At 39.6% G+C, this 13570-nt stretch overlaps 1 protein-coding gene across 7 annotated transcripts in view; it reads right to left on the bottom strand.

Moving 5' to 3' along the window:
* Positions 1-13570, bottom strand: part of slc12a7b (solute carrier family 12 member 7b) — an 81792-nt gene that overhangs the window by 19542 nt on the left and 48680 nt on the right. For all 7 annotated transcript variants that reach the window (XM_085286238.1, XM_085286239.1, XM_085286240.1 and 4 more), the window contains exons 2-4: positions 5835-5926; positions 4653-4784; positions 3433-3579 (exon numbers count right to left, since the gene is read on the bottom strand). In XM_085286238.1, the coding sequence (XP_085142364.1) occupies positions 3433-3579; positions 4653-4784; positions 5835-5926 (371 nt within the window). The remainder of the gene's footprint in view (positions 1-3432; positions 3580-4652; positions 4785-5834; positions 5927-13570) is intronic.

Raw genomic sequence — 13570 nt, 5'->3', positions numbered from 1 at the left:
GGTCTTAGGAGGTTAACTGAACATTAGGGGTGCAACGATACTCGTATCGATATTGAACCGTTCGATACAGTGCTTTCGGTTCGGTACGCATATGTATCGAACAATACAAAATTTATTTTATCAACTTTCCTTCTGACAATGCTGTCTGTGTTGAGCACTCAGTGGATCTGCGCTCGACAGTGCAGCCTAGGCGGAGTAGTCGAACGCAGATTCACTGAGCGCAGGGCAAGCTAGCGAGACAGAAGTTAAGCTCTCCTTGCAACATGGCAAATTGAACCTCCCCCACCCTCATTCAGATCTGGCGTTTGGAACTATTTTGGTTTTCATGTGATGTATGACCCTGAAGGTAAGCGCGTCATGGAATAAAGTAAAACAGTATGTTGGATGTGCCACGTAATGCTCAATTACATGGGTGGGAACTAGTGTGTTAGCGCAGTTAGCTCGTTAACGTGTTGGCCGTCCAGCCCCACGCACGGGGCGATCCGCGGTAGCTCGTTAACGGAGAGTAAAACAGTATGTTGGATGTGCCACGTAATGCTCAATTACATGGGTGGGAACTAGTGTGTTAGCGCAGTTAGCTCGTTAACGTGTTGGCCGTCCAGCCCCACGCACGGGGCGATCCGCGGTAGCTCGTTAACGGAGATTTGCCGTGTTGTGGCGTTAACGTCATTTCAACGAGATTAACGCTGACAGCACTAGTGGGAACACAGTGAATATGACTGCACATTTACTCCGACATCATCCTAGTGCAAAGACAAGTGGAAGCAGACAAAAACAACAAGCATGCATGCTACAAACTTGACCCGAGTCATTTAGACAGCCGTTAGCACAGGATTCTCCTTATGGGGGTCTGATATGTTTAATACGCTGCTGAGAATATAGCCCAGAAGAAGCGTATAGTATAGCTTTTATTTTGGAAAGATCCATTTCTCTGTAATAAACTCTCTTTTCCAAAGATGAGTGATTCCTCAATCAGATACAGGGCTCGCAAAATCGCTAGCCCGGGACGTCAGGCTAGCGATTTTTCCAGTCGGGCTACCAAAATCTATCTCTGCCCTGCCCGTTGGGCTATCGTAGGAAGGAAAAATATATGTCAATGCTTTTGCATTCTTTCGAAATGTCATTTTAAGAAAAGGCCCCCATTAGAACCCATGAGAAATGCAAGAAATGCATTATTGCTCAGTCTGCAATATCTTTCCCAGAACAAACACCAATTGCAAATAACATACTAAAAATAAACCTGAAAAATCTGTTTAGAACAGCGTACTATGTTGCAAAGAGTGAACTACCACTGGCAAAATTTAGCAGTCTTTGAAAACTTCAAAAAGCAAATGGCCTAGATCTTGGTTCCACTTGCCTCTTACCGTGACTTCAGTGGAAATTTCAAATTCTGATCTGACACAGACTGATTCATGTCCTACACAGTTCTTACAAGTTCATAGAAATTTCTGTTCGATTAGAACCAAGTATTTGAGTTGATGATTGTAATTTTTATACAATGTTGTAATTTGTTTTTTAACAATTTTTTGATTAATGTTTTGTTTCCTTTACAATATTATATTATTAATGTATAATATTGTAAAGGAAACAAAACAGGAAATAAAACATCAATCAAAAATTGCTCTCTTTTTTATTCAGGCTACTTCAATTTATTTTGGGCTACCAAAAACTGAAGAGTCCCTGCCCGAAGGGCTACCAGGGATTTTGAAATTTTGCGAGCCCTGAGATATATATATATTTTTTTATTACTTTTTTGTTTCAGCAACATTAAATTTAAAAATTGTACTTTTGAGTTAAAATATATATTTATAATTTTAATAAATGACAAATTAAAAAGGCATGAACATTTTTTTTTGTATCGAAAAAAATATCGAACCGTGACACCAAAGTATCGAGCCGAACCGAACCGTGAATTTTGTGTATCGTTGCACCCCTACTGAACATATGTGTTGTCACCTAAAAGGATACTTTATTATTCTTTATTCTTATTTATCTCATACTTGAACTTCACATGGACATCTTTCTAATCCAACTTTCTTTTGCTGGCTGTGCTTAGCAAACAGAAGCTTTGATTATCAGGTGTGTGTGTTGGATTTTAAATAATCGTGTTTATTTAACTGTGGGAAGCCAAAATCATGTGCGGCCCTACTTGCACATATAAAGCAAGTAGGGCCGCACAGGTGGGAAAAGCCTCCAGTTGATCCAAAATGCTGACAGGGACTAAAAAGAGAGAGCAGGAGTTTTTCCCTTCCCGATGTTGCCAATTGCTTACTCACAGTGGGTGATCTCACTGTTGGGGGTCTCAGTATAATATTATGAATTGCAGGGTCCAAAATATCTAATATAAAACACCTAATAAGATCATTAATAACATGCTTCAAATTTGATAATTTGTGGATATTAAAAATGTAAAGTTTTGATAAGAATGGGTTTATTAATGGAAATGCACTTCACGGTTGATTCTTTGTTTAGGCAGTGTTACTCTTCAAACAGACGATGGTATGCCATTAGAAGATTTAATTATGAGACAAAAAGCATTTAGGGTCTGGGGTTTTCCTCCTTTCTACTTTGCCTGATTAAGCTGAAATAATCCATTGCCTGCCATGGGATTGGTGAATATAGCTACTGTGTGGGTGTGGACGGCGTCATGTTTCTGACAGTTTGCAGATGGACAGATTACACGTCAAGTCAGGTACCATTAGAAGCTGGACGAGCAGGAGAAATGGAGAGTCACAGTGGCTAAATATAGGAGGGATCAGTGGCCACTAATTCATCTTGCTGGCCATTCATTATGGCTGTCAACCAACCGAAGCAGCTTCTGGACCCAAAATCAGCAAAAACACTCAGCCGTGCGCACACACATGCACACACTCTTACATAATCCTGTTCTAATGAGTTAAAAGCTAAAGCCCTTGATAAAGAACAAATAATATTCAGCTCCTTCCAGTTCCTCTTATTCTATCATTTATCAATACATTGAAATGGTTTCCATCATAAAAAATAATCAGGAAGTAAATTCAAGGAAAAAGGTTTGGTGTGAGATGTAGAAGGGAACACAAAATACCCATCAACGTTTACTCTGCACATAACCAGTCATACTTCCTTTACTGTAATGCAACATGGACCTAGAGTATGTTTAGCACAATGATCATGGTAACATGGCCTAATTTCAAATAATAAGGTCAGCATACTGAGCATATGTGTAAGTAGTCCATGTGAGCCTAAAGTTTCCACAGTTGTTTTCTACTTTGGATTGTCACAGATCACATCAGCCATGCAGCTGTGGCTGTTTAAAACTTGCATTTTTATAATCTTCTAATTCACAAACTCTTTAGGCCTTGAGACAAGCATTAATGCCACATTTTAGGGGGAAAAAGCAAAAAGAGAGAGACTCAGAAACAAACACATAGACTGTGATGATGAAGTACTCACACATGAGCAGCATAAGCCGACAATAGCCAAGGACTCCAAGATGCCGGCAGTGCCAACAATCCAGGTAAGGCGCAGAAACAGGATGACCCCCAGAATATTCTGGAGGCATGGGAGGTAGACACCCATGAACGTCCCCATCTGAGGGCTCTGTAAGGCAGGAAGGGCAGGGGGAGGATTTGGGAGAGAAGCGACAAAGCAGAAGATGAGAAAACATTAAAAATATTTGTGTTTGATGGAAGGAGTGATTAAGGATATGACAACAGAGGAAAGAAGTGAAAACTGCTGTGCAAACTGAAAACTGCTGAAACCCTTACAGCCATAAATAAAACAATTAAAAAACATCACCAGAGACAAAGAAGCAGAAGCAAAGAGGGAAATAAAGACAGAGTGTAAAAGAAAGTACACATTATTAAACACTGTATAAGTCAAAACCACTACCCCAAAAGTACAACTGACTTCCATCTTATTCCTTGCAAGGAACGGTATTTTCACAACAACAAGCAGAAAGACCGCAAGGAGAATGACAGGCCTACCCACCATCTAACTCCAAATGTAAGATACTCGTCCCACTTTTTCAGGCAAAGAGGTGCAAGAATGCCAAGAATGGCATCCACTTCTTTCTTTAGTAAGATGCTCCTAAAAGCCAGTGGGAGGTGCTCAAGGCCCATTTCTACACATTGGGACGTGATGGGGCAACTGGGATGTGACCCAGGCTGTGGTTACAAAAGCATGGCAGCACTGTGGAAACTACTCTTTTCAAAGAATGACAAAACAAAAGCATCGAAGGAGAGGCTGAAGGAAAGGCTTGTGCTGGACTGGTGATGGTGTTTATCAGAATTTTATCTTTGAAATGAGCCTGACCCTGCCTCTTCTTCTTGTTTACTTGGCAAAATCAGTTTTTCACTGTAGCCGTTTCACAAAACGAAATGTTGACTCAGTGACTAAACAGACTTCCTCTAAGCAGTAATACACACACGCATATTAATAATAATAACATTTTTTTCTGAGGAACAAAAACGTTTTAAGAGATGTATTAAAGATGGAAAAGCACAGAGAGAACAAAAACAAACAGCGGTGGCTTCATCGGTCAAAGACCTGGTTATATAATGACAGGTCAGCAGATTTAAAAGAACAACTGTTAATATGCAACTGTACATTACCATGTATGTAATGCATGCAAACACAAACTAAAAGCTCCACTACAGTGTGTGCTTCTTTACCTTAACAGCCTTCTTCTTTGGCCCCTCATCGTCATCAGCCTCCTCGTGCTCTTGTGCACCCTGTGAGAGATTGGTGTAGTTTGCGAGTTTACTGAGGAAGGATGACACCATGGGGTTGCTGTCCATTTCCTCCTGCAATAAAGAAACTCATCTTTAACAGCTAAACAGCAGCAGTCTTGTACAAATGACCTTTTCAAAATGACATTCAGTGGGAGCTTTTATGCTCATTTCAGGCTCAAAACTGTTATAGCTGAACTTTACTAGCAGCCTTGTATGATTTGTTTTTCAAAATCATTCCTTTAGATCTTATACTGGGCTTTAGTGCAGCCAGTGCATCTACTGTCTTCATTTTAAGCCATCTACCTTCTGACTGGCTGAATACTAAAAGAAAAGAATAGGCTGGTGGGGCTTTCATGCTCACAGACAGAGCCGTGTACCTGAGAAGCATATTCAGGAAATCTGCTCTCATTAAGTTCATACAGAGCCAAGAGTAGAAACAGAAAGTATGGTTCAGAGCAGCCTGATGCTTGAACTTTGGGCTTGCAGGAATTATATGTTCATATATATCACATCAAGGAAAAACTTCAAAGTTTAATTTGGCCTTTTGATGGGCAGTTATCGCATGAAGTCTTCCATTTGCAAAACAAACTGTGCAAAATTTTGTATTTTCATCCATTCAAAGCATATTTGAAAAGCATTCCTGGATCAACTTCAGAACCAAAAGCCGCGGCTGTCTTATTGATTCTACACAAGCGCCAGTGACCACAGAGCAACAAAGTCCGCCAAATGGCAGAGGCAAGCAGCAGGCAAAGGTTCAGCTGAATGGAGTTAAATGAATGTACCAGTTTTTATGGCAAATAAACTTCTTGACTGACACATTGTTGAGCTAAGGGTAAATTGGTGCTTTTACCTCTGCGAGTTTCTATTTATTTAGTTCACCACAACTTAGACTGTTGTTCCAGCATACTTGGCATTAATGAATGGTTTGAGCTTCACAGACTAGCTCCAACTTAGGCTGCAGATAAGGTTCAGCCAGGGTTCTGGTGAATTTATAGTTTTTACTGTGGAGTTTGGGCTTTCTCTTTCCCAGCCTAAGCACAGTCACATTTCCTTGTGTAGTGGAACACACTCCTTGGCTTGTGAAATGATAGCGACATCCACATGATGATGTTGGGCAGTTACCTCAAAAAGTGCCATGTTGGTGCCATCGTAGCTGTTGCCTTTGTCGTCTGTGTTGTTGATAAAAGGACTGTTTTCCTTTGGGACTCCATCACCTGTAGAAACACAGTTTTCTCGTTATGTGAAATGCAGAGGAGATTTAACACATCGTGTAACCAAAACTCAATATAACCAGTGACTGGAAAACAATTGCTGTAAGAACCACAGTACATAATAATGCTGTTCATGGATCTTCATCCTGACAATGTTCGGTGGAAGTAAAGAAAACTTCAGATGGTTGCTTATGCAAATCATTATCACATGTTTCCATTTGTAAGGCGTTCCTCTTCTTATATCCAAGAACTTCCTGACAGTTTGGTTGACTCAGTGCAGGGACTGCCACAAATGTCATGTCACCACGCTGGTAGCAGAAAAACATTGAATGGGAGAAGCCAGAAAGATCTTTTAAGAAGACAATGAAACTATTCTCCACTAGTAAAGCTATTGCAGATGGTGTTATCTCTGAAAAAATATGATAAATTACCTTGGACAAGTACTTATACCAAGTAAGGCTGGGCCATTTCATACCGTTCACGGTAATACCGGTATAATGTTGGGCAATGATAAGAAAATGAAATATCAGGATAGAATATGGGTAAAACACGCATGCGCAGTGCCTTTGTTTTCATACGCACATGGCGGAAAAAGCACGGCGGCGAGAGAGAATGAGAAGGGCAAAAGCGGATCGTTGAATGAAACAGATGAACCAGAATTGGGTTGTAAAAATGCTGCAGCTTCAGTGGTGTGGAACTGGTTTAGCTTTCGTCCATCAGATACACAACAAAGCACTATTTTTGGTAGAGCATGCTAGTGGGGCATCGTTATTAACGAGTGTTTTGGAAAATACGGCGCACTTAAAATCGATCCTTTGATATTTCTGAAAGTCGACAGTGCCCCTTATAATCCCATGTGCCTTATGTATGAACTCTGATCGTGTTTACTGACCTCAAAACTATTTTATGTCGTACACGGCGCTGGAAAATCTGTCAAATGTTTCAGTACAACTTTGCTAAGCTACGAAACCCGCACAGCTTGATGGATTGTCGGAGCATTACGGCTATCGTAGGCAGGAGCCTCGCAGAGTGATACGTACTGTGCTTCAACATAATATTACTGTATTGTGTGTGTATAACCTCTTTTTAAGTATTTTTTCTAGTGTCAATTATATCATCAGTTATATCATTATCTCAAATTTTCAAATGTATATCGTGACAAATATTTTTGGTCATATCGCCCTGCTCTAATTCCAAGACATCTCGTCCATGTAACATCTAAAGTTGTTAAACGGAGGTCATTATTCAGTTCATTATTCAAAAAGTTCATTATTTGCTGAGGTGATCCCTGAAGATGTCTCAGGGAGGTTTTTTTTTTTTTGGAACAGGTTCAAAAATAAGACTCGAATTTTGTTTGACAGTACAGTCTATTAGAACACACCTGTAACCATCCATCCTGAGGACGGGGCAAGGTTTGTATTTTCATCCTACTGAAAAAAAACAATCCAACAGGTGGACGTGATTCCATCTAAAATTAATACATTACTTGCTATATTCAGTGACTCCTGCTAACAATTGTTATCTGATGTAATCAGTCTTATTTCTTTTTTGGACATACACTAAACTAGAGATGGACCGATCCGATATTACGTATCGGTATCGGTCCGATACTGACCTAAATTACTGGATCGGATATCGGAGAAAAATAAAAAATGTAATCCGATCCATTAAATATCACGAAAGCACCTCACAAAACTTGCAACACGCCGTAACTCACCTCAGAACGTTAGCACGTCGGAGCAGTGTGCATCACGTGATAGAGCGGCTGTGATAGAGCGGCTGTGGCATGCGGGACCTGTCGGTGGTCTGGATAGCATGTGGAGCTTCGCTAGCAACCCGGCATTTCATCTCCGACAAAGTTATCCCGAGAGAAGTAAAGCAAGTGTGTAAGTCCATCTCTGAATGTTTGTAAAGCATTCCTACGTTAAGCTTAACAAGCGACTGCCTCTTCTTGCTGCTACTTCAATCATGAAACTGCTTAACGATCAGCTGATCGGCTTTTCTGTCGCAGTCCGTGTCTCTAGTTTGCTTTTGGCCCATTTTGCACCAGAAAGAGGAAACCAGCGGCTGAACAACAGCAGCACGTTTAAGCTTGATCAGCTGTTGTTAGAATTTATTTAATATTACTTTCTACTCGAGGATCTTTTCTACGTAGCTGACGGCTGGTAACTGTGCAGGGGCGGATCTAGCAAAGTTTAGCCAGGGGGGCTGATAGGGCATTAACAGGGAAAAGGGGGCACAAAGACATACTTTTCTTTCTTATTCTCATTTAAAATGTCTAGCTTTTAATAAATAATTATCTGACACCCAAAGTTTTAATTTGATGTAAAATGAATAGAAGTCAATTACTGTATATAGTGATTAAGTCTAATATATATATATACCCTAGTAAGCTATAGTACTTTTTCCTTTGGGAAGGTACCATCTGTGCAGTCTGCAATTTTGTTGAAGAAAGATGTTGAATCTATTTAATATTTCTTGAAAAATAATTGATTTCTGTGCATTTTTTTTTCACACTGCATCAAATTAAGGTTGATTACGTCGATTAAGCATCATGAGGTGGAGCGTGAGGGGTGGTTCCCTATTTTTTATTTATTTATTTTTGTTGTTGCTGGGAGTTGGAACCCTATTAGTTAGGTTGCTTAATATTTATGCTAAGTACTCTTTAAAATACCAGAATAGGGAGGATGGTGTAGGTTTAAGTTTATTAGATTGATCAGTATTGCTGAACTATGAAATTTTTTTTTTTGCATACAGGTATAACAGAATAACTTTAGTGTAGTTGTTGTTTTAAACTTGAGTATGAACTTATACAAAATGCAGCAAGATATTTAAAAAACAGTTTTGTTGATTAAAAAACACTATATCGGATTCATATCGGTATCGGCAGATATCCAAATTTATGATATCGGTATCGGTATCGGACATAAAAAAGTGGTATCGTGCCATCTCTACACTAAACCCACTTTGGCGTCATGCATCTGACTCTCACATCATTGCATTTTTAATAACCCACATCATGGTGATGAGATATCCATAAATAATTTATACCTAAACTAGAAATTAAGTCTTACTCTGTAAGTGCAAGTTAGCAAAGGACAGTGGGAATATAGATGGAAAGACTAATATCAAAGACATTACTACAGATCACACAAAACATATTTCGTATTCTTAAAAATACATAACAGTGCAACCAAGAGTTGTGTTGGATATTTTCTCACTGAAAATACAACACAAGTATTGGTTCCCATGTTTTTCCTCATCAAGATTAATAACACTGGTTATTTTATGGTCTGTAGCAGAGGTTTTTGAAACACGCTGTCTTTCCTCTGTGTCTACTTTGTCAACTGCATGATGAATCTTGTAGTTGTTCTGTATTACCCACAGCGACCCAGCCGTCTTCAGAAGGGACATTCTAGCACCAAGCTGAGAACCACGTCTTTGCTGCTTGGGCTGGCAAACTACACAGCAATGCAAACCAAACTTTTTGAATGAACGGACACCTTAGAGCGCAGGGTGTGATGGTGTGTGAAATCCAGATAAATGTGATAAATAAAGATCATCTCAGAGAGAGAGATTGTGTGAGTGTGTGTGCGTGCCATTCCATTAGTTTAATTTGCAGGTAATTACATTATAGTGTCAGAAATATTAAAGTGAGGTGGAGTGAACAGACGTTTAAGCAGTTGAAGCCTGCTGTGCAGAGACTAAAACAGTCAAAAATAGGTTGTGTGTTTATGACCAATAAAACGCTATAAATAAAGTCCAATGAGGCAAAAAATGAAGCAATAAATATGAGCTTCAAATGGAACTCAAGAAAAATAAACAGAGGTGGCGTGTGTAGAGTTCATACCAACGCACCCACGCAGAACAAACCCACGACAGAAAACAGAAAAAATAAGTGGACAACTCCTTTATATCCCGACACAAAAAAGGCAGCAAACTATGTTTTTCACAAAAAGCCACACCACTTCAAATGCTGCTTTCATGCATGCACACATAAACTGAGGTCAATTCTATCTGGGCGAAGACTATGCAAGTGACAACTGGAGTCTTTTTAAGCACTCCAGCTCATTAGTTTTAACTTCAAAGAAGTTAAAGGGTCACAAATTGATCACTTTTAAAAAAGAAGATGCTTATATTTTAATACAGAGGTAAAAGATGAATTGATGTTATTAAATTATGCAGTAAAGCAGAAGATCTGCTTATATTTGGCATTTTTTAACTGAAACATGCAAAGGTCAGTATTAATACTGAGTGGTTCAAATGTAAATATGTGTAAATAAAGTTGCTGTTTGAAGCTCCACAGTATAAAATGAGTCTATTCTACTTAAAAATAACACAACTGTCTGTGATGAGCCTATCCAGAGCAAAACAGCTGAAGTTTAAACACTGGCCCAAAAATACGTGCACTGCATCTCTCCACCTGTTTAGATTGATAGTTCGCAACCAGTCAGTGCTGGGCCTTTTCCATTCATCAGCAGCCGGAGCTGCCTACTGCAGAGGGGATTTCACGAGTAACTTTTGCTGCTTGATCCAGCTGCTGGGGGAATAAGAGGCTTGTAGAGTGGCTTAGCCCGTTGGTAATCACAGAGAAAGTCATTACGTCCTTGTACTGTGACACTCTGTAAAAGAGCGTTCTATGTGGGACAGCACGTAGAGAACATCAGGGAGGGACACAATATTTCACAGAGTGTGGAATGAGTGAATTTAAGGCAAAGCATGAAGCAAGTGCAGGTAAAGGTGAGTCAGCCTTAGCCAGTCATCACTTAGCTATTCTTTTCAGTGCTACACGCCACCGGTAATCATTGTCTTAAATGACTCTGGCTAAATCCTCTTTGAGACCAGGCAGCAGGCTAAAACTGTCAATGTTTCCAAATCAGGTGAGGTTTCTGTTTTAAGTCCATATGTAAATTGGTTAAGACGTCAGTCAGGAAGTGAAGAGAACCGTTCACCTGTCCTCAAGTGAAGGAAGGATCTTTGGTAATACAATCCCACGCTGCACTTAAGACACCCTAATGGACTTTTCAAAGGCATCTAATTTCTCTAATATACAGGTATCAAGCCATGATTGTTTTATGAAGTACTTTCAACGTCAAGAATGTTCAGGATTTTTTGTGATCTGAAAAGTGTAAAATAGCTATGAATGTTTGAATACACAATAAAGACGGTGAGTTGATTTATCAGTTTAACTGCATGGTTGTAGCTTTCCGAACGATGTTATCTGCAGCGTGTGAAGTGATGTCTTTAAGGTTATTTAATAAAAACAATATAAATAAAAACTATCAAGGGGCTTTACCCCTTCTTTACTACAAGCCAACAGAAACCAGAGAGACTTTCTGCATTATTATAAAAACTTTTGTTCATTTATGCATCCATTTTTCTTTGCTTCTTTATCTGGATCACATTGTTGTGTCCAACATGAATACTGATGTCATCTGTTAATTAAATCTGCAATCTCATGCTCCTTTGTTCTAAAAATATCTCAACTAGTCTGTGTGGGGCGACAAATTTGTCTCACCCTGAGGTGATCGAATCCTCCGGTGACCTTAAGACGCACTTCAACATCCTAAACGAAGAAAAAGTGCCAGGTGCCACAATCCCCCCATACTGCAATTGCTGCAGTGATTGTTGCAGTGGATTATTTAGTGGAGGAAGGGGCGGATCACAGGGACAAATACGGGGGATTCAACAGAAGATGAAGATTATCTGCACATGTCCCTCTGTCTTAAGTATAATCTGGAATGGTTTAGCGCAAATGTCACTGTATGTGTTTGAGTGTGCTTGCATGGAGGGGTCCACAGGCACATGGTCGAGATTCACATATCGCCATGGTGTGAACAGATGTTGGCCTCTGTTCACATTGCAGAAGTTGCCATCTACCTTGGACTAATTCACCCTGCTTTCAGTGATCTTATGTTTTTGTTTAAATATATTTGATTGCAGTCTAATCCTAAATTTCATGTGAATCATATCATCAACCATATCATAAAGAAACAAATAAGCAAAAGTCTTGTTCTGGTTCTTTCCTCTTTATTTTTGCCTGAAACTAAAGCATCATGATGACTGTAGTGTTTCAAATGAGCTTTATAAATAAACCTGCCTTGCCCCAAACTACCCCTTTGTTTGGGTAATCATTCCACCAAGATTATTACCCATCCTGCTTTGCTGATGCAAAGTCCTTACATCATCTGTTCTCAAGTCAGCTCAAGATTGCTGATGGTGCACTGCAATCTAGTTCAAAAGGAGCAAAGGATGTAAATGTTTGCAAATATGCACCTGTGAGGAAAAAGCCAGCCAGTGCTACATGTAAAAAAAAAGAAAAAAAGAAGAAGGAATGTGGACACATGAATAACCAGATCAGCAGTTTATAGTGAAGTGTCAAAGCAAAGGTTATAGCATGTCAAACAAAGGACACACACGGTTATGCTCAGCTGATATTCCCCGTCTGGATGCTCCTCTTATGATTATCTATTTATTAGGGGTGCAACGATACACAAAATTCACGGTTCGGTTCGGTACTTTGGTGTCACGGTTTGATATTTTTTCGATACAAAAAAAATGTTCATGCCTTTTTAATTTGTCATTTATTAAAATTATAAATATATATTTTAACTCAAAAGTACAGTTTTTAAATTTAACCCTAACCCTTGTGCACGTTTTTTATTTTGACAGCGAATGCGCACCTGCGGACCACTTATGTGCAGCCCTGGTTATTTAGCTCATCATATTGCAGCCACAGAAATTCTTTTGTCCATGAAACCATGAAGCTGCACTTTCTTTTTGCCTTATAGTCTGATTTGTCATAACTTCTCCGTTTTGTGGTAAGCTTTTCTTTGGCTGTCACTTCTTCACCCTGACCTGTCTTATTTGGCTCAGAAGAAATGAAATATATATCCTCCTGCTTTTACACACGCACTCACATAAGCTCAGCGATTCTCTGTGCGATCAACCTCTCACATGTTTAAGCTTGCTGCGGGAGATTTCACTTGTCATGTTTGCATAGTAAGCTAACGATTAATAAGACGATGTCAGAGGAATTGGTGCACAAATTTTCATCACTCACAGATCAGTGCTGTCGCTCTCTATACACAGTTCGCGCGATTGCAAAGTGAAAGCAAAAAAACAAGCGCAAATTCAAACGCGATTTCAATATGTCACATATTGACAGTGGCTCACCGATGCCAATGACATAATTACCCAGCTACATTTCTGAAAGAATGCAAAAGCATTGACATATATTTTTCTTCCTACAATAGCCCGACGGGCAGGGAAGAGATAGATTTTGGTAGCCCGACTGAAAAAAATCGCTAGCCCCAGGACGTCGGGCTAGCGATATTGCAAGCCCTGTATCTGATTGAGGAATCACTCATCTTTGGAAAAGAGAGTTTATTACAGAGAAATGTCTCTTTCCAAAATAAAAGCTATACTATCCGCTTCTTCCGGGCTATATTCTCAGCAGCATAAGGAGAATCATGTGCTAACAGCTGTCTAAATGACTCGGCTAAAGTTAGTAGCATGCTTGTTGTTTTTGTCTTTGCACTAGGATGATGTCGGCGTAAATGTGCAGTCATATTCGTTGTGTTCCCACTAGTGATTTCAGGTTAATCTCGTTGAAATGACCTTAACGCCACAACACGGCAAATCTCC

Source organism: Mchenga conophoros, linkage group LG9 (assembly GCF_057382185.1).
Source record: "Mchenga conophoros isolate Kocher_MC1m ecotype Shallow Benthic linkage group LG9, M_conophoros_male_GT1.1, whole genome shotgun sequence".
Taxonomy (NCBI): Eukaryota; Metazoa; Chordata; class Actinopteri; order Cichliformes; family Cichlidae; genus Mchenga; species Mchenga conophoros.
This window is presented reverse-complemented; position numbering and strand designations above follow the sequence as displayed.